At 33.0% G+C, this 21,946-nt stretch overlaps 1 protein-coding gene across 9 annotated transcripts in view; it reads right to left on the minus strand.

The window, feature by feature from the left end:
* Positions 1 to 21,946, minus strand: part of ROBO2 (roundabout guidance receptor 2) — a 668,594-nt gene that overhangs the window by 21,292 nt on the left and 625,356 nt on the right. For all 9 annotated transcript variants that reach the window (XM_058184861.1, XM_058184864.1, XM_058184867.1 and 6 more), the window contains 6 exons: positions 21,354 to 21,536; positions 11,379 to 11,421; positions 9,720 to 9,847; positions 6,810 to 7,085; positions 4,551 to 4,707; positions 911 to 1,168 (listed from right to left, as the gene is read on the minus strand). In XM_058184861.1, coding sequence (XP_058040844.1) covers positions 911 to 1,168; positions 4,551 to 4,707; positions 6,810 to 7,085; positions 9,720 to 9,847; positions 11,379 to 11,421; positions 21,354 to 21,536 — 1,045 coding nt within the window. The remainder of the gene's footprint in view (positions 1 to 910; positions 1,169 to 4,550; positions 4,708 to 6,809; positions 7,086 to 9,719; positions 9,848 to 11,378; positions 11,422 to 21,353; positions 21,537 to 21,946) is intronic.

Raw genomic sequence — 21,946 nt, forward strand, 5'->3', positions numbered from 1 at the left:
TTTCCTTAATCATTCCTACAATACAGTTATAGTTTGTACCTGATATAATGTAGCTTTGGAATGGAATATGTGAACTACCAACTCAAGCATAAAAGCAAAATTAAAGAAGTACTTCGTTAATCACTACTTACTTATCTGTAACCTTTTTCCACATCTCACTAGTCCTTATATAAGAAGTACACACACACACACACACACACACACACACACACACACACACACACACACACACACACACACATATAAATATATATATATATATATATATATATATATATATATATATATATATATATTTGTTTTCTGAGGTTTTCACGGGTGTTTGTATGTAGGTCTTTGGTTGTTCGGGTTTTCTCCCGTGTAAAATTGGAAATGTCTTGGCAACGTTTCGACGAAGTCTCATTCGTCATCTTCAGGCTTCAGCTTCGTGCATTTGCTCCCAGAAGCACGAAGCTGAAGCCTGAAGATGACGAATGAGACTTCATCGAAACGTTGCCAAGACATTTCCAATTTTACACGGGAGAAAACCCGAACAACCAAAGACCTACATATATGTATGTATGTATGTATGTATGTATGTATGTATGTATGTATGTATATAATGGGCTTTTGAAATAGAGGCAGCAATGGGATCCTTTTTATAAGCCACCTTAAATAAAACAGATAATCTTAGTTTTTTAAAAAAGAAAGAAATGGTCATATAATTCAAGAAACTTATATTCATTAGTTGGTAGTTTGAGTGATAAAGTCATTTATGTCATGATTCTGTCAAGAGGAAATAATCTGCATATATCCAATAATTAATCTAGCAAATTCTTTATTTATTATACAGTTGTGTCTATCTGCTGAAGCTAGGACCTATCAGTTTTTTAACCATATGCAAGTGAATTTTGATGACAGTCACATTTACCATGCTTGCTTTGCTACATCAAACTGATATGCCCTGGTCAGCTCATCAAGATGGGCCTGAAGCATAGGTTGCATTTCTTCTCTGGGAGAGGGAGTTAATGTTGCAGTAGACTGTTGTCCAAAAGAGATTGCAGGGGAAGAAGCCACTCCTCGGACAGGAGGTGTAGGAACTCTGTCATCTTCTTCAAGTTCATCCTCCATTCCCTGATGCAAATATGTTTGGACTGGTAAAGGTGGGCACCAATCATCACTGTTGTACCTACAAAATACATTATTTTGGTTCACATTTGAGACTTAAAGTTTTAAAAATTATGTAATAAAGATGGTAGATATCCATCATTGTTGTTAAGGGCACTCTGACTTAAAACTCTGCTCAACCATGAAATTCACAGGGTGACTTTGTAAATGTTCAGACTACAACACCAGTCTGTTACGAAGCTAACACTGGAAGTGTCACACAAGGGGGATAAATGTATACTGCATTGAATTCCTGCAGGAAAAAGGTAAGATATAAAGCTAATAAAATAAATAACCTAATTATTATAAAGCGAAGTATTAGCATACAGTTGTAGAATTAGAATAAATATGTCACTTGTTTCAGTAAAGCTAAGATTTTATCTTTCCTCCTTTTTCAAAAATATTATTCTGACTTTTGCTATTTCTTACAGTGTTTTAATCAACAATAAAAAGCTCTTGCTAGTGTCTTTAAAATATCCTTCCTTTGGCTGACATGACCAGCAATGTCAAGCAAACAAATCATTGTGCAAACTATGGAACAAATGTAGATGTATGTTTTGCTAGTATCATTTATAACTGGACAGACAATTAATGTTAAATATTTAGTCCTTGACTTACAATAGCAATTGAGATTGCAATTTCTGTAGCTAAGTGATGTGATCATAAACTGCAACTGTAACACTTAGCAACAGCAATCCCTGCAGTCCCAGTTGCCATTGTTAACTGAATTCCACGTTGATAAGTGAGCAAAGTTCCTGCTAGCTTCCCACAAACAAGTCAGTGAGGAAGCTGGAAGGAAGTTGCAATTTTATGCTGCCTGCAAGCTTGCGGGCAAACAGATATGTAACTGCTGCCAGGCAGTAGAGGGTGCAAGGAGATGCACAAAAGTGCAAGAGAGGTGTAACAAGGCTCAGGGAGGGTGTGTGAGTGTGGGCAAGGTGCCAAGATGGTGTGGTGAGGATGTGCAGGGTTGCATGACAGTTGGAGGGGGTGCATGATGATGTACAAGCATTTGAGGAAGGTACAGTGAGGATCCATTCACAAGGATGAATGGAGGTGCACAAGAGTGTGAGGGAAATGTGGCAAGGCCTAGGAGAGTGTGTGAAGGTGCATGAGCATACATGGAGATATGAGGGAAGTGTGGCAAGGCTCGTGGAGGATATGTGATAGTACAAGGGAGACGTGTTGAGGAAGATGTATGGGGGGCTCAAGGGCTTGGCATGGTTTGAATGCAGATGGACTGGGGAAGGGTACATAGATGGGGGAAACTTATCCTAGTGGCTTGTAACTTTCCCTGCTAGCTTTATTGATTTTCTGGGAAAGCTGGCAGGAAGATAGCAAATGGCGATCAAATGACTGTAAGGCAGTGCAATTGTTCAAGTATAATCTGTTGCAACTGCCCATATTGCCAGTCAGGTGATGGCAAGTTGCTGGCTCAGACAAAATGCTGAGGATTGGTCATAACTATTATTTATTCAGTATTGTTGTAACTTTGAATGATCCCTGAATGAATGGTTGTACGACAAAAACTATCTTTACAATGCACCAACAGAATTAAGGGAAACATTTGGGGGCAATTCCAGTTCTTTTTCTCCTAGTTTTTTATTGTACCAGATCTTGGTTCCATTATTAATCAAGGGTTTTAAGTTTCATAAAGCATTCTCTGATGAAAACAAATTTTAGGTAAGAATTTCAGCTATGAAAATGTGTGCTGAAGAATTAAATGAAAGAATGTCTACTGTATACTAGGATGTATTAAATCATTCCAATAAATATCACAATGAACTCAGAGTCATATATTTCATACATTTGTAGAATTGAAAGAGTCCATTTAGATCAGGGCTGTCAAATTCCCAGCCCACAGGCTAAATGCATCACATGCTGGCCATGCCCATGCTGAGTTTAGCGAAGTCCCAATATGTCATGTGACGCCACCATGAGGATGTGAGTTTGACACCCCTGATTTAGACCTTTGAATTTAACCCTGATTCAGTTGAGGAATTAAGTATCTACAACAGACACAGTCTAGCTTTCACTTAAACACAGCCGGTGAAAAGAAGTCCATCAATTCAATGGTAATGGGTGATACTGTTTTTTTTTTAATATTATGAACATGTGCATAGATTCTATTGGGTGGTCATTTTTTAAATTTACTTCTTATATTTTTTTATTCTGACTATATTACTTTTTATAAGTAATTCAAGGTGGAAAACATACATAACACTCCTTCCTCTTCCTTTTTTTCCTCACAAAAACCTTGTGAGGTGAGATGGGCAGAGATAGAGAGCCCAAAGTCACCCAATCAGCTATCATACTTAAGGCAGGGCTACAATTCAGTCTCTTGGTTTCTAGGACAGCACTTCAACTAGGGGTGAAATGCTCCCGGTTTGGACTGGATCGGCTGAACCGGTAGCGATGAAGGTGGGTAGTTTGGAGAACTGGTAGCAAAACTCCCTGCCCCTCCTGCGCCCGTGCCCACACAATGCCCGGTTGCCTGCTTGCCGCTTCTTTTAAAAAATGCTTTTAAAAGGTAAAAAATAAAGGGCTCTGACGATCCCAACTGAGCTACATGATCATCAGAGCCTCTTTTTTTTTTTACTTTTAAAAGCATTTTTTAAACAATCTATTCAGCTGAATAGGTTGTAAAAAAATGTTTTTAAAAGTAAAAAAAAAGATCACACAGTACAGCTAATCAGTCCTGCATGTGCTGTTCTACTTACCCCATATGACTCCTTTTGGCGTGCACTGCACAGGCATACCTTGCATTTAGTGTGCGGTGCGCATTGCACATGCACACCAGCGAACTGGTAGTAAACCAATTCAGAATTCACCACTGACCTCAACCACTAGTTCATGTTTATTATTAATACAAAAACATTGTGATTGGAATTTGCATCTCTAAGCTATAATATATAAAGTGCTTAGAATTCAATAATGATTCTACAAAGTATTATAAAGTATAGGAACCCTATGATTTAGAAATTAAGTATGATTACCTGGAGATCTTAACTAGATAGATACCCACTTAGATCTGTGAGGTCCATGTTATTGATGTGAATTATTAGTCTGAAGAATAAAGAAACCATACTGGAAATGACATGACATTACCAGTAGCAATTAAGGATATAAAAGAAACATCCGTATCTATGGAAGATCATTTGAAATTGAATCTTCTCTTAAACTTTCAGTAGAGCAATGAAAATGTGCATTTGTAATGGAAGTGTATGGAGCAAGGATTACTGAGCCAGATGAATTAAAACACTATTGCAAAAAATGTATAAAAACAGTCTTATGCTTACAATCTCTCTTCAAACTTCACAATAAATGGCTGTCCCACCTGACAATATTTGACAGCTTTAGTGTCAGATACTGGATTCAAAATTATTCAAAGGAAAATACATTACCCTTGTTCTTGTAGATCCACCCCATAGTGTTCTAACTCTGTTCCTGGAAGCGGATGTATTGGAGGAGGTGGGAGAGGAACACTGGCCCAGGTAGAGCCATTATTTTTCTGAGTCTTGGGAGTATTTTTGTTTTTCTTTTTCTTTCCTCCTTTCCCACCTGAAATCAAGAAGCATTACAAAAATATGAAGAAGCTAAGTTAATAATTTACATATTTCTATTTCCAGAAACAGTTTTGATTCCAGATGGCACATGTAAAAAAAGAGTGAAAGCATGAAAAGAACTTTTTTCTATTTTTATTTTACTAAACAGCAAGATGTTATAGCTGACATAAGTTAAAAATAATAATAGAGTGGTGTGGCGTGAAAAGAGCCTGTATAATTGTCAAGCATTACTTCTTTTCATTTAACAAACTCTTTATAACTTAAGCACAATGAATCATAAGTTGAATAAAAGTTAAAATGTTCTTGTGTCAAAACTGTATTTATAGATTTATTTTGTCTGTTTTAAATTTTCATGCAATATGTGTTAGGAAAAATAAAACACCAGAACAAAGTGCTTCAAAACAAAGAGTATTTATAATACTGTTTCTCATGCTGACTTCTCAGTTATTAAGAACACAATCCCAAATATGATTCATTTGGCTTATTTCCAGACACAAAGCCAAGTGTGGGTGTTAAAGTCTAAAAAAACTCTGTAAGCAGTTTATTGCTGGACTACGTTTGCAGCATTCAGCTAAAAATGCAAACTAATGTACAAGTGTAATACTTTGAATCTATTCACTTCCATAGCCTCCCTCTCAATTATGGAAAAAAAAGATTATTCATGGAGAAATGAACAATGAGGAATGGAAAAAAATAGATGAGAATGTATACATATATCCATGATGAGACTATATCACATTTTATGGAAATTCAAACTTAGTAATAGCTAATGATCCTACTATATTTGGTGCTATATGCTATATGTGCTATATGCCAAAGAAGAATGAAACATCAAACAGAATTAGGCAATTACACAGAATTATGAACGGGTAAAGGTAATATAGGGCTTACAGAAAATATACATATAGAGAAATAAGTAAAGAATAATAAAAATAGAAACTGACAAGACAATAGAAATACTAAAAATAACTTCACACATTATTAAATTTTGATTTTTTTAAAAATATGGCATGCGTAATACAATTTGTTATATTGCAGTGGGATTTTATAATGTGGTTTATGTAATGTGACCCATTTTGATGGCATATACAATAATTACACTACAATATACAGCATACAACCTTTGCTTTATGTTTGGATATAGCTCTAAATATGTTAAATGCTTATCTTTCAATTCCAATATATTTCTTCTACTGAATGTATTGTTATACTGGACCTCAGAGATATTGTGATGCTGTATGAGAATATGTGACCAATAATAGTATGTACAATAAAAAAAACCCTCATAAATATCCTTAGAGAAAATCAAAGCTGTAAAGTGATTAATTTATAGAAAGGAAGTACTGCTCCAGAAAGGTGAAAATTTTATGTAATAAAATTTCCATTCATGCTCAGATATATAGGAAATAAATTCATACATAATTTATGTGTTCTCTAAATTATCTTCTTAAATTGAGCAAATAAAGTATATTTTTCAAAAAAGCAAAATAACAATTTATATATGATTATATATGACTCATTCAGGTATGTTTACACAAGAGTTATACCCAGTAATTGATCATATATCTTGAGTCTTTTAGGGTTATAAAACTGAATTAAAAATAAAAACTTCCTTCTTATGTAAATTGTATTGAAACCAACCTGAGAGGCTGTCACTCCTTTCTGAACTGTTGTGAGAGCTGGTGGTGCTGAAATCTTGTGACTGGTTGTGTGGCATTCTATTAGACAATCCCTCAGCCAATCGGTAGTCAGGGATGTAAAGCAAAGCTAAGGGTTGAAGGGCAAAGGTCATAGTACCTTTTTGTGATTAGTTTATAGCACATGCACAACATGCAGTTAGCTCTTCATCAGTTTATAAGTAAGATGTATTAAATATTTAACCTAGTGTATCATATGGGTAGCAGGATGCAGTGCAGATATTCGAAACTGGCAAAAGATAAAAGAAACTGAAATAGCATAATCCAATTAGTTGTATTTGTAAAGTTTTAGAATACATGCAAGATACATTAAAGGAAGTGGGAACAGAAGAGGCCAAACCATAATTTTCTTCCCATGCAGAGAACATACTCATAAAAGAAAATTAAGAACAAGAATCACCATTGTTGCTTTTGCCCTGATCTGGAAGAGAGTAACCAAATCCCATTAAGTCACTTTTCTGCTGAATTGAACTTTTCCACTGAGGATCTGGTAAATCAACTGCCAATTCATGGATGCTGTTGGAATGCAGTATTTGTGTTGTGGCATATGGAGTAGCTTGTGTTATTTGGCTGGAACTATTGTAACTAGTTTTGGTACTGAAGTCAATGCTGCTATAAATGGCTCCATCAGAAAGCATTGTGGCAGTTTTATCCCCTGGCATTGGAGGTAGCACATCTGTGATGCAAACAGAGAAATGGAAGGAAAAAAATAGTATTATAAAGAAAAAAAATACTAAGCTATCAAGGTTTTAATATGAAAAATAAATATATCATGCTGCACATTTGCTTTTCAGCTGAGACAGTTTCCATGAGCCAGTGAAGGGAAAATGATGTACAGCCTATGCCTTTCTATCAGCATCTTTGACAAACTTTGCACTTGTCCTTCACATCTCACTGCTTAAAAGCCATATTTCCTCCATATCTTCAGCTGTGAAAATGAAGCTTGGAATATTTCTGTCCTGAACACTACTTCCAATTGTTCATTTTATGTCAGTGCCAATGACACTGTCGTGCTCAAGGGATATGATAAAAATCACAGAAGAAACAATCTCCTTGTATCCTGCCCCGCATTCCATCTTGCGAGCACTGAACAAACCACTGAAGGAACACAGAGATATCTTCCATTATTCTTTTGAAAGAGTCTCGGTCAATACTGTTTTCATGTATTTATTTTTAAAATCATCTGGATAATTTTAAGAAGACAAAATAAAAAGAATAAATTATTTTGGAATGTCTTCCTTTTTCATTTTGAAGAACTTCACCTAATTGAGACCTGAAATATGCTAAAACATAGAGTTACTTTAAATTTAATATTAGAAGATGAAATGTTTTGATTATTCATCAAAATTATTTTAATCCACTAAGTGAAATACAAGGGAATGACCTTCATTACTATAAAATCAAGTGGGCAAATATTATTTATCCAGAATAATGACCACAATATTAATATTTACCTTAATGCAGTACAAAGTCTTTTTATTCCTCATTTTATTTCAATAAATGGCATAAACCAAATTCTCAAATGGAAAAGTTAATAGGCTAGTTAGGACCAATTTGTGAAAATTATATGCTTAGGAAAAGAAATGAAATACCCTGATATACCATGACCTGTGCGTAGTTTGACAACAGCATTTGTGAAAAACAGTATAATAGAAGAACAACCATTAATTATTAATCTGAATAGTCAAATTAAATATGAATTATTATTTTCATAGGGCAGCCAAAAGACAAATATAGAAATAATGAATTAGAAATGTGTCCAAATTAAAATAATAATATTCATTTATAGCATTTTTATATTAGACTCTGCAGACTCAATGCAGTTTAAAAGCTAATTCTTTATTCTGCTAGAGAAGGCCTACCTTGAACACACCTTCCACTTCTGAGAACCACTCACAGACAAATAGATGAATTGTATAGGTTCAAAGAAAAGAATGATCAGGGAACTATAAAGAGTGATTGAATGAACTGGGAATGTTTAACCCTGAGAAGAATGAGGAAGGATATGTTTGCACTTTGCAAGGACCAGAGCAGATGTTACCCAGAAGAATATGAAGAGATACTCCCACTTGTTCCAGACTGCAGGGACTTAACTGATTTAAGTTTTAAAAAGGCAGAAATGTTAGAAAGAAAAATTAAAAATAGGAGCATTTTAATAGTGGAGCCAATGACTTATACTATATTTTAATTCAGATTCTTGCACTGAATTGCTTAGAGTAGAATGCTAAGGCCAGGTTGCTGATTGGGATACTCCGTTTTTAGTTTTATACCCATTGAAAGTGATTGCACTGACTTTCAATTAACTAATGATTTTTGTTTATGCTTTTGTTTATGATATGCAAGATCATAATATAACTGGAACTGACAGGCTTGGAACCAGGATAACTTGTAACTTGCTATATATTTAGCCAATCAATGGGATTATTGCACAAGTTTTGATTTATATAGTTAGAACGACAGATTTCAAATGGCTAAACTGAGTGGCTGTGGATTTTCGGGAATTTTGGATGTCAGATATTCTATGTTTGGTTCTGAATGGAACTACACCTTCAAACAGAGCTGTTGTGTGATTTTTGAGGTTATACTAGATTCATACCTCCTGTCTGAAGAGTCACGGCTTGCACCACCTTATTCATGGTCACCTCTAGTTTATTTATTTTTTAAATTTGTATACCATGTGATTCCCTGTGGCTGAGATTACTGCAATGTGCTTTATACGGGATTGTCCTTGATGACAATTAATCACTTTGCAAGCTGCCCTGGATGGCAGTGGGATTTGACAGGGTAGGTATTTTCCAGATTTTGTCATTTCAGCAATATCATTTATGGGACACAGGAGACCTACCTTCTCTATCACAACCATCCCCCAATGATCTGAAGGGTCTGCCTTCTGTAAAGCCTTGATGAGCCATTTTATTTCTCCCCTCCCTCCACTCTCCACACATCAGAAGCTTTTTGTGGTTTTTAAACACATCCAGATAGTTTGCTTTTAATTGATGGATTGTATAACAGGTTTATTATACTTTATTTTTACAATATTATGCTGTTTTAATTGTATGACATCCTGAGTTTATGTCAGGAGAACAATTATAAAAATTGACTAAATATAATAAATATTTTATTTTGTAAACCTCTTGATGATATAGAAAAGCGTTTATATAAATATATAGTGTAACAATATATCATTACTGGCACTTTTTATTCTCATTGTTTATATTTCCATCATCATTTTTTCTAACAAACCTGTTGGATAAAGAAACAATGTGTCCTGCCATAGACATCCTACATATTAAGAAATTGGAAAATGTACCTCCACGACCAAAATTCCCAAGATCACTTGGTCCATTGGTACTGTTGTTAACAGGAAGGCTGGTAGCAGGCCAAGAATCTGCAAGCCAAGGATAACTTGGATCGCTTGCATTTAACAAGCCTGGCCGACTAAAAAAAAAATTCCAATAATAAAGTATTAATGTGAGAAATCTATGCAACTGTAATAAACACATTCAATTTACTCCACAAACAGTTTTAACAATGCTATGAAATTTGTAAAGTAATTTTATATTAAAATGGTAAAGTCTGTGCACTTAAAAATCTTCAGAGTAAATTTTCATTCTGTATAAACCTGACTACTGCCTGTAGAAACTGGTGGCATAACCACACAACAGTTTGCTATAATCCAAATGAGTTCTATTGTCTGGGCTGAAAAGAAGGAATAGGCTGTACCACTGAAAAATCCTAAACCAGGAAGAAATGATAAATTGCTACCTCAAGGGAATAATCATTCAAAGTGACTGTTCTAAATCAACCATTTCCAGTCCTCTGGTGACTATTTTTTCACTTCCTGCATACCAAATGTATGTCTGCTATCTAGAAGATGCTAGATTTTCCTCTGAGTGCTCTTGCATGAATTTAAAAGCAAGCAAGTTTGAATGGGATTAATGGAAAATTCAAAGTAGCAGTTCTACCTATGACAGCAGACTTCTATGTGTTTGTTTTCAGTTTTCGTAAACTACTGAAGACAGAATATATATTGACTGAAACAAATGGATGAGATATACATTAGGTTTAATCTAAAATCCAAGGTATACACTACGTTTAATCTTGTTCCTAAAATTTGGTAAGTTAAATAAAGATGGAGAGAAAATATGAAGCAAATAAATTGAGAGTATACTTATTAACATATTTAAAAGCAAAAAGTAATAGAGGGAATCAGAATTTCATATTAGGTCTTTCATCAGATGTTTGTACATTACATTTATGACAGTATTTCTTTTGCAACCCAATAATCCCTTCTGTATAATTTCAGAGAGAAGTATGGGTTTCTATAGAAACGGCAATAAGACAATCACACAGCTTGCTTCTCATTTATGTACTCTCATTAGACTTAATCCGTTTTTTTGCTAAAATATTGATTCAATGGGAGATGGGAAGTTATTACCAGATCCTAATTACAGTCCCCATATTGGCACTGAGAAAATATATGACGATATATGGGTCTGTTATCAACTTTTATCAATTTCAATTGAGTGGCCAAAGTTGTAGAATCTAGTCCTATCAATTTACAACTTATTCATCTTCTGTGAATCATTTATTTTGTGAACGATTGTGTGTAATTGTTCATTCACTGCAATTTAATGGAAGCCAATACGGTCTCTTAAACAACAGCAACTTCATTTACTAATGCCTAATTAATGCAACAACTATCCTGAAAACAAATGAATACATTCCTTCTGATATTTTCTACTAATTTCTTCTTGGGCATCTGGGAGTTATCAAACATCTGGGCTTGATTTCCTTAAGTGTACAACAGATCATTAAAAGCCAGTTTAATCCTTTAAATTCCTCCTAGAATTGCTACTTTTACATCTGATCATCTCTCTCTGCCTCTAGCTCCTAAAAAAAAAAAAGTAAACGAGCTAAACATATGAGAAATCCAAAAAGAGGTATGATCTATAAATTACAAGTATACCTTCCATTGCTCATAAGTCCGCCATCTCCTCTTTGAAAAGTGACTGTGTTTCAAATAGAAAAAAAAGGGGAAAAGTGCATTAGTATTTTATACTGAGTGAAATTATAATATGTAGATAGCCATAAAGTCAAAAGGTCTATACTCCACCTACCTGAGGATTGTATTTTAAGTGAGATAACTAAACATAAGGATAGTGAAAGCCAAGGTAATTCCTGTTTCCTCAGCATAATGTTAATTTAAATTACTCTTTTTCAATGACATGCTCACAAAAATTATTTCTGATTTCTTGTCATTATGGAGTTTATAGCAATTTTCTAAAATCAATTCACTTTTGACTTATAACACACTGAGCCAAAAGCCACTGATATTGCGCAGGTCTGTTAAAAGCATTACCTTTATTTCTTTAGCTAAATTAAAATGAAACTGCACACTCTAACATGCTAGTGCTTAATGAAACAATAATGATGTTATGGTTATGATCATGTCATTACAAAAAAGTTAGAAGTGAAAAATATATTAAAACTGAAAACAGAAAAATATTGTAAAGTTTCACAGCAAATGCTTCATTTTTTATGGTGTATTGTCTTTATTACATAATTGTGTAAATTGATAATATAATTATTAAGACTACATCATAAGCCCATTTTAAATCAGCTCAGTAGATAGTCACAATAGTCCAATCACAATGTTCTCAGCAAAGTAGTTGTTAGCTATTAAAATCCAATATTTAGGAAAATTATTTTCCTCAAATGACAATTCAGGAAACTTTGTGTTTATTTATTTATTTATTTGATCATATTTATATACCGCCCTATCTCCCGAAGGACTCAGGGCGGTTTACAGGCACTTAAAAAACACATAAATACAATATAAAAACAATGTTTTTATGTTATGTTATGTTTAGCTCGTGTTTGGCTTTGAAATCATATATGTCTGGGAGAAGGCACCCGAAATTTCTGTGCCAGTTGCTAAAAAGTAAAATGTGACTTCAGACACTTTGAAGCCAATAGCAAGAGCAGCAGCTGAAGAGGAAAAATACCAAAATCTTAGTCAAACAATTACAATTATTCAAGACTGAAATATTATCACTGTAGGTATTAGAATATAAAAAATATCTACACCTTCTGGGGAAACACTACATTCATGTTATCAGTTCCACAAGTGGCTTCATAATATTCATTTAATAACAGTAAAAAAGAAGAAGGTCCCTTTAGAATACCACAGAATAAATGTAAGAATTGATTATTAATTGCCTATCACCACTGAGAAAACAATAATTAATGCTTAAGCATCAATATAGATATATTTCATATTAAAAGCTATGCTGTACCAATCAGAAAATTAATACATATTCAGCTTAAGTATTACTTCTTATTATATTGAATATATAATATTAAGTCATAATCATTAGATACGTTAGATTGAATGGATGCTTTACAATATTCAAGAAAAACATTTATGAAGTTATATTTTTTAATTCCAAAACTATGTGACTATAACAGTGTTAGATCCTCCCTCCCCCATTTTGCTTTCTTCTTTTTCATTCAGTTCTTGTTTACAAAATATTATGGAAGTCAAAATAACATTTAACCTACTTTAGCTAAATTTATAAACATAATCTGCAAGTTTTTATTATGAGATTTCATTTACACTACTTATGATTGGAATTTAATAGACTGACTTCAAGACAGCATTATTGGATAAAAAAATAACACAGTTCTGGTCTAGTTTATTGATAGTTTTTCTACATTTAAAAGAATTAACTGACCTTTACATTTATAGCAAGAATGTCAGTTAAAAAAATACCATTGTATTAAATGATCATCTGAATACTTTTGGAACCCACCTACAAAAATTATTGGACATATGTCCTAAAATAATTTTAAACAAGCTAAGAAAGTGGCTGGGGTGATAAATTAAGCACCATGTTAGATGTTTCTATCTGTCATTTTCTGTGATTTCTAGCATTATAGATTAAGGGTAAACTATTAAATACTGTAGAATATGTCTTTATTATGCATAAAAATTATAAACATGCAAGCATATTTTATTAATCTAAATTCAACTAAATTTAATAGAAGTAGAAAATATCCTGGAGATGAAAAAGGAGATAGAGTATATCTCCTTAACATTATTCTACTTCTGTCTTACCTACAGTATTTGCCCAAAAAATGCTCACTTTTTAATTGCCTTTCATAAGGTTTTAAAATGCTGAAGAGCAATCATCATTTTTAACATACAATTAGACTTAAAAAAAAAATGAATATAGAAATTTTAAAACAGGGAAATTAGACTTTTTAAAACATTATGTTATTAGGAGCTTATTCAACAAGTATGATGGTTAAACAATCATTGTTAACCTGTGATTTGAAGATGGCACCTCCAAATGCCCCACATAATTAAATCTTTCACAGTTAAAATGGAAAAAGCCAAAAATAAAGTCATACATGGATGAAATATTTACAATATCATCTGGCAAAGTTTAACCTAACATTAGGGTAGGAAAAAAATTAAACACTCTGAGCTGACATTTCAAGGCAAAAGAGCTTTGTGAAAGGCTATCTCTAGTAAGCCACATTTTCCAACTACAAATAAAAACTTCAATGCTGCCAGCCGAGTCTCATTCCTTTTCCTGATAAGCTTTTCCTCAAATGTGAATATAGACTAATCCCCTTTTAATAAGTATTACCTCAGAAAAGATAATCAGTGTTGAAAATTTTACCAAAACTTCTGCTTGTGTGGATGATTCTGTTAAACAAATTATATTAAACTATGCTGTTAATAAATATTTAGCTATTCCTTTTTACTTTGAATTTAAATTAATGTATTACTTGCATCAGAATCTTTAATTTCCAAGGGTGTGCATACCTATTGTTTGTAAACAAAGATGTAATTTTAATTCAGATTGACATAGTCATAACACACTTTCAGATTTCTTGAAAATGGATGTATTAATAAATTCAGAACAAGTAGGAATTAATTCTCATCTTTCAGTAGATATCCATTGCATATATAAAAAGATAAATACATAATGCTTATATTCTGTTTTCCATGTTACAGATACAAAACAGCCAGAAAAAGGAAATACCATATTCTTTCTCAGTCCAACTGGCTTTGAACAATGATTTTATTTAGGTAAAGATAATTTCATTTTGGTTATGTGATGATTTTAACTCAACCATTTATAACTCTATGGACACACTGGGACGAGAAGAGGGTAATAATTTGCAAGTGGATTAGATATTGTTCTGCATTCCCAACTTAATCCACAGGTCAGTGATTCCAATTTACTTCCATTCAAGTATAATCCAGGTGTGTTCCTTTTTAATTTCTTTAAGATCTGCAAAGATATTGAGTGCTACACATAAGGAGTTTGGATAACTGGACATATGCCTGTGGTATAGCAATACAGAAGAACTTTGGAGGCTCAAATTTTGCTATAATGTTCATTATATATTGCGTTATTGTTTTTGTAGTGTAAAACACCTTTTGTATTCTAAAATTGAAAATCAATTTTTAAAACTTAAATGTATACTAGATATAAGATGCCACATCCACACTAAGCTCTGGGGCTGACTATGCAACCAACCATAATAATAATAATAATATAGTTTTCTTCATTCATACATCTAGTGTGGTGCTAATCTACTGTTTATCAAAATAGTAGTTTATTTTGTATTATATATGACCAAAATGTTCTGCATGAGGAGCCTGACATTTAGTGGTTCAATTAATAAGATTTTTCTTCCTCTCACTTAATAAAAAAGGCAAGCAAACAAAATAATAGCAGAGAAACAAGGATCATACATAATCATCAAGAAGATCTTGTCTACAGTGGAGGCTTTGTCTTATGGAAATGAAGTTTAATGTCTGCTCACATCCAGATTTATGATGTTATATTATATTGGTTGATGTAAATATCTAGTATCGTCACAGGATGTAAACTATTATTATGGTCTGCACAATCACAAGATGTTTATTATTATTAATTGCACAATTATCAGATGTTTAAACTGGATCTGGCATTTTTATCTACTTATGGAATCCTTACCAAGAACGTGAGGTAGACATATATTGTTTGACAATATGTCGCAGGATGTAAGCAGATCCAAGTAAAACTGTCTTTTGCAGTTGATGATTTATTAATGCCAAAGGTTTTCAACTGGTAATCCAGATATGTTGGGATTATGTTTTGCCAGAGTCATTCTATTTCTATTTGCAGTTCTTTGTATTTTGTTATCTTCTCCAGTTCTTTCTTTTCTATTCTGTTGTCTCTGAGTAGTATTTTTTAAAAAGATAAGTTCCTACCAATTTTTCATTACTGGCAGATGATAATTTTTACAGATGTTCCAGTGAATCATTTTGTTGACTGTGTTATTTTGTTGTTTCAATTTGCGTGATCTTCATACATGAGCTAAGTATATGAACTACTATCATTTGATGATTTTCTAATTCTGTCCTTGATTGCATTAGCTTGAACAGTTTGGTCTTGAACAAGCAAAAGTAAGTATACAGTTTCTTTTTTTAATGCTTCAGTTGTGACCAATTTCAGGTTTTATATCTATTTTCCTCTCCTTCTTTTAAGTCAGTGCATTTATCTCCAAAAATGGGTTTGACATGAAATAAACCAGGGGTGAAATGTTCTCGGTTTGGCCTGGCTCGCCTGATCCGGTAGAGATGGCGGCTGCTGGTTCGGAGAACCGGTGGCAAAAATCCTTGCCCCCACCCCCTGCCTCTGCTGAATCGCACCATCAGCAGAGGTTATTTTTTTTTTAACTTTTAAAAGTAGTTTTTCTTCAGCTGAAAACATGCCTTTAAAAGTAAAAAAAAGCCTTTGAGGATCCCACCCCTCAGCTGAGATTGGCAGAGCCTTTAAACTTTAAAAAAATTTTTTTTAAAGGCTGCTCTGGCGATCTCACCTTGAGTTCCTCATCGGCAGAACCTTAAAAAACATGTTTTCTACAAGTAGAAAACTTCATTTTAAGAGATTCTAAGGCACTTACCTGATCTAACGCATGGCTTTCCCAGCCCAAAAAGAGCAGTTTCACTTTCAGCACCAGACAGAATTAGTTGCTAGCTAATCTATTTCCTCAGCAAGCAACTAATGCTGGCTGGCTTTGCTGGCTGAGGAACTCTGGGAATCCACAAACCTTAAAGTTACTAAGGTTGGAGACCCCTGATCTAAAAAATATAAATAAAATAAAATAAAATAATAAAATAAAATATTTGTGCAGCTTTCTGAGATTTGGTGTGTTTCTGTAGTGTTTCACTCTAATTACACAAACACACAAAATCTCACAAAGCTGTATGTGGCATTGTGTGTGTGTGTGAGAGAGAGAGTTGAGTTGTGTTGTGTTGTGTGTGTGTGTGTGTAAAATGTGAAAGTTGGTTTTTGAGCTTTTTGTGGCTGTGTGAGGTTCCTGCTTGTTGCAAGGGTCATTTTGTGTGAAGTGCAGCTGCTTTTACATTGTGTGTGTGTCAGTTGTATTGTGTTGTGTTGTGTGTTTGTAAAGTGTGAAAGATGGTTTTTGGTACCACTTATTGTTTTGTATACTTTGTTTATTATTTTTATTATCTGTTATTGGCCACGCCCACCCAGTCATCTGACCACCAAGCCCTGCCCATCAATTAAGCCACGCCCACAGAACCGGTAGGGAAATTTTTTAGATTTCACCCCTGAAATAAACCCTTGCCTCCACTTCTGGAGGACAGATACAATCCATAAATAGCACTATTTATGCATAGTGAATAGTCATTAATTTTCTTGTTTTTCAGTGCAAACTGTCTAGTTCAGCTTGTGTGCAGTTAATAACTCCAGTAATATGGTCCAGGTATTGATGACTTTGATGGTCTTTCTACTGTTCAGTTTTATGGGCTAGAACGTTCATGACAGTATCATGTATCTAGTTTTCTACTGGAATTATTCCTTTGTTGAAAATGTATTTGTAGTCAACTTTGAAGGTGGACTTTTATTTTGATACAGAATATGTCTACAATTAGAGAACTGATTCTAGATCTTGAAACTGTCCCAATGACATAAACCTGTCCTTTTGATCAATATTATTTCTTAAACAGTTGACATTTATCCATCTTGAAGAAGTCTATTTTCCATTGTGAAATCATATGGTTTTCTGATAAATAATACTGCAATGACAGGTAATACTATTTTTCCTGCTAGGTATGTTTCTAAATTGTATTTCTCTTTCTCCATACAAGCAGTCAAAAAACCTTAGCACAGAGAGTCAAATGTTTTCATGGTTTATTGTGGATTAAAGGCAGTCATATGGTTAACATCTTTACATTGGCCATCTCCACATGCTGTGAGGTTTTGGGCACTATCAGTAAGCATTTGTGATCACCTGCTGAGGTTTGCAAGAGACACAAGTAAAACAAGATATAAGTGAATTATCAAAACTGAAAGAGAAAGAGAGAGAGAGAAAGAAAGGGAGAGAGTGATGGAGCTCTCAGAGACATCAGAAACAACTCAATAGCTAAATTTAGAATGAAGAAATGGAAAAAGCTGTTGTAAAAAGTGGTCTGGTAAAAGTTAAGGACATAAGTGAATTAAAATTAGTTTTTTATAAAGTTTAATAAAAAGTAACTCAATAACTACTTATGTTATTGTCTTATTAAAATGCATTCAAAACAGGTGAAATAACCACAGATGTGTTATTCACTTCTATGTACTATAAATACCATTCTATATTATTATACAGAATTAACTAGTGAAGTCAGTCACTAGACCATATTCTCCAAACTGGGAAGAATTTCCAGAACTTTTAATAAGTTCAAAATGTAGCTACAGGGCCTGATGAGCACATGCTCATTAATTCATGTTACTTTAATTCAAGAGCAACTTTATTGGCTATAAATGAAAAGGTGATGTTTAAGTGAAGCTTTAGATTCTAAAATCATAAAAATATGAGGTTCTCTAGCACAAAGATTTTGGAAGCCTATTTGTTCGACAGAAATGTCCATTTGAGTCAGTTGTTGAACACCATGTTGGCTTCCACTTATCATCTGTGATAGATTATAATTGATGATTCTGTCTCTTTGGCTGTTTCTATCAAATTGTAAGTTTCAAATGTTTTAAACTTATCATGATTCTTTAAAATGAATAAAAACAAAATATAAACCTTTTAAAATGTATCTATTCATTTGTGTGTTTTGGAATACTCACTTCAAATATTCTGAATTTATTTGAAATAGACATAGACAAATGTTTACTAAAACATAATTATTGACGTAACAATGCCTATTGCTTTCCATGAGCATACAGTAATGTACCATGGGAGAGTTCTTTATACGCTATTATTTTTGCCCCATATAATTTTATTGCACTCAATTATATGTTAGATTTGATAAAGGAATTCTAAGGAAGTAAATTTTGAATCCGGTTTTACAAATATTTTTATTTGTATATATAGATTTCATAAAGCTATAAAATATTTATAATTTTATAAATATTTTCAATTAGAATGGGTTGTGTGTGAATAAGTTACTGCCTGCCATGTGAATTTAAGGGTGTTAACTTTTGATAATATCTGCCATATAATTAAACTCAAAAAATATATATCTACAAACGCAGGAACGTATTATATAGATTACATCTATATTAAACTATAATATAAATTACCTCAAAATTTTGCAAGTTTGTACATTTGTACTCTGTCTTCTGCTTTCACTTCAAACAATGCCTATTAAATTATTTTTAAATGAATAATTAAGAATAAAAAATTAAAAAAGCTGATAGTGTGAGCATGGTTTTTTAAGGATAGATATATTAATATTATAATATAGCATTCTTTTAGAATCACTGGTGCAATACCACATTAGTATGACTTACAAAGAGAATGCTGATTCTTGCAAGCAAGTTTTTAACTCTTTTATAAACTGAATAATTATAATGGATTCATTTGTATGGTGCTGGGGGAAAGAGAACTAATGGACAGTACCTGCAGGGGTGAAGGTGAAGGATTGGACTGCAAAACAAGAAAAGTAAATACATTGTGAGTTATAAAACTCTTAAGCAGTGCCAATTACAGGGCATGGCTGTCTTTCAAAACTAATTATTACATGTTTTAAAATCAGGCTCAAATTATAGCAATTCACATTTAAGCATTAGCAGCAGCCCATAATAAAGCATTGAACATAAATGAATGGGTTTTCTATATTTATACGAAGTAGTTACATGGACATGCAAGCTGGCAGCATATAGATGCTATGTTTTGCTTTCAAATGTAATTGATTATGAAGTTTCACTATCAGGCAAATGCAACATTTAACAACAAATATACAAGTGTGTACAATATGACACACTTTAAAGTGTTACAGGGGTTAATACCATATACATAAATATTGGAAGAGAAATTACATAGGTGTTGTTTTTGATAACGGTTTTATGCTGACTAAAAGTATATAGTTGCCAGCAATGAACCAAATTTTTTGCATGCTTTAAAATATATTTATTCTGTGTACATACCGTATACCTTGCATATATGGTAAACCTACAAATTGTTAGATGTTACAAAACTATTTATAGAAACATGCTGTTATACATAACAGAGATGTCAAGCAATTAAATGAGATTTGAAGAAGTATGTATTTAGCACATCTGATGTTTCTGAATGTTTAAATAAAGCAGCAAATCTATTACCCCTCCCTTAAGTATGTAAAAAAGGGCTATTTAATCATTCTAGATAATAAAACAAAGTTACTTGTCATGAAATTGAGCTTAATGATATAATTTTTGAACAAAAATTATCTATTTCCTTAAAAACAGAAAGTTAAAGGTGCTATATTTATTATATGGAAAAGGAAAAAATTAAAATCTGCAAACCAAACATTGCTTTTAAAATTATAACCATAAATGTTCAATGTATGTAATCATTAAGAAAAAAACAAGAAGAGTCTGAAATCTGATCTGAATAGCACAGAGCCAGAGTTTCACTGAATTCAAATAGAACATGAATAATACTTTTCTTCAAAAATAATGCATCAAAATTATAGAGAAATTCACAGCCTTCTTATTTAGCTGCAATGGAATATGCAATATTAAGATTCTTGTTTCACACTAGTCTTAATCTGGAAGGCAGCATGAAGGATATTAAATGTCTTTTGCTTTATACTAATTTCAGTTCAGTATAACTAAGTGAACTAAGTTGATTAAGTTGATGACCGCAGGGCCCTTATTAAAAAAGTGTTTTAATGTAAACCAACTTTTTAGGTGCACATTTTGGGTATTTTTACATTGCTTTCAGACCATGGAAACAAAATCTTATGTGATCCAAAATAATAGAAAAACACACAAGGAGATTCCAAAATATATCCTTATGCGTTTTTATTTCTTTCATAAATAGAAAAAGGTGTCATGCATTCATTTGAATGCCCCTAGTGTTTTATACTGTTTTATCAAAAATAAGTAGAATATTTACAATGTATCCAGTATTATCAAAGTTAGATAGCCTCTAACTCAGCTATCATTTAATTACTTAATGAACACAAATTAGGACAGGATTTGAATGTACTGATTCTCTTTTTATGGTGGAAAGTGAAATCGCATAATGAAGACATATTGGTCTCCATCTCAGTTAATTTGGTTATGATTATATGATTAAAATAAAGATGATATAACAAGTTGATGTTTAGTAACCTGAGCTTATCCATTTCACTTTATTTATATACTTCCTTCTTTATTTTTGCAAATAAATAAGCCTGATGAATTTGTCTTTCACTTGGGGAAAAGTTGTATCTAAAATTCTTGGGCTTCTTATATCAGATGTACTTATTGTATGAATATTAGACAGCTTTCTGGTAGCAATGATGAAATGTGATACAAAGCATTGCACTTAAAGCTTTTCATATTCTTGTTCTTTCACAGCATAATAAACAACATTCAATCTGCTCAACTCCTTATTCTGAGAAGTAGATATAGTCTTGCTGAATATTTATTGTAAACTAAATTCTTGTTCTTACCTGCATAATTGCTAAGGCCCTTTCTCTTCTTTCTGCGCCAATAGAGCCAGATACTGAAACCCATGAGTATAACCCAGCAAGCACCACCAATTCCAGCAATAAAGGCAGGTTGCTTGACAACATCCGTAATTTGTTCTGTTATGCTATTGTTGTTTTCAGTGATGATGACTTCATTACGCCCTCCTGGATAACATAAATAATTGGACTAAATAAATAAATAAAATAATAATACATAATAGCAGGAATCAACAACTGACTCTTAAAAAAGCAACTTTAATCGGTTCTTGGAAGGTATCCAAAATCTTAAAACAGACCTACTAAAGCAGCTCAAGGCCCATGGAATTCAATCTGCTCAACTCCTTTTACATTCTGTGTCACACAGTACATAACTGGGAACATTTCGGAAGGTTACAAATCAGTGCAACCTGCAGGGTTTTGCAGCAACAAATATTAAAGGCAGAATGCCTTGATACAATCAATAGTCTTTAACATTAATAGCTATTTATAAGCTGATCCTCCATTAACTTATCAATTCCTTTTAAAATAATCCAAAGCATCTGCAGTAATTTAACTACATGTTGTGTGAAAAAGAA

Source organism: Ahaetulla prasina, chromosome 5 (assembly GCF_028640845.1).
Source record: "Ahaetulla prasina isolate Xishuangbanna chromosome 5, ASM2864084v1, whole genome shotgun sequence".
In the NCBI taxonomy this organism is placed as follows: Eukaryota; Metazoa; Chordata; class Lepidosauria; order Squamata; family Colubridae; genus Ahaetulla; species Ahaetulla prasina.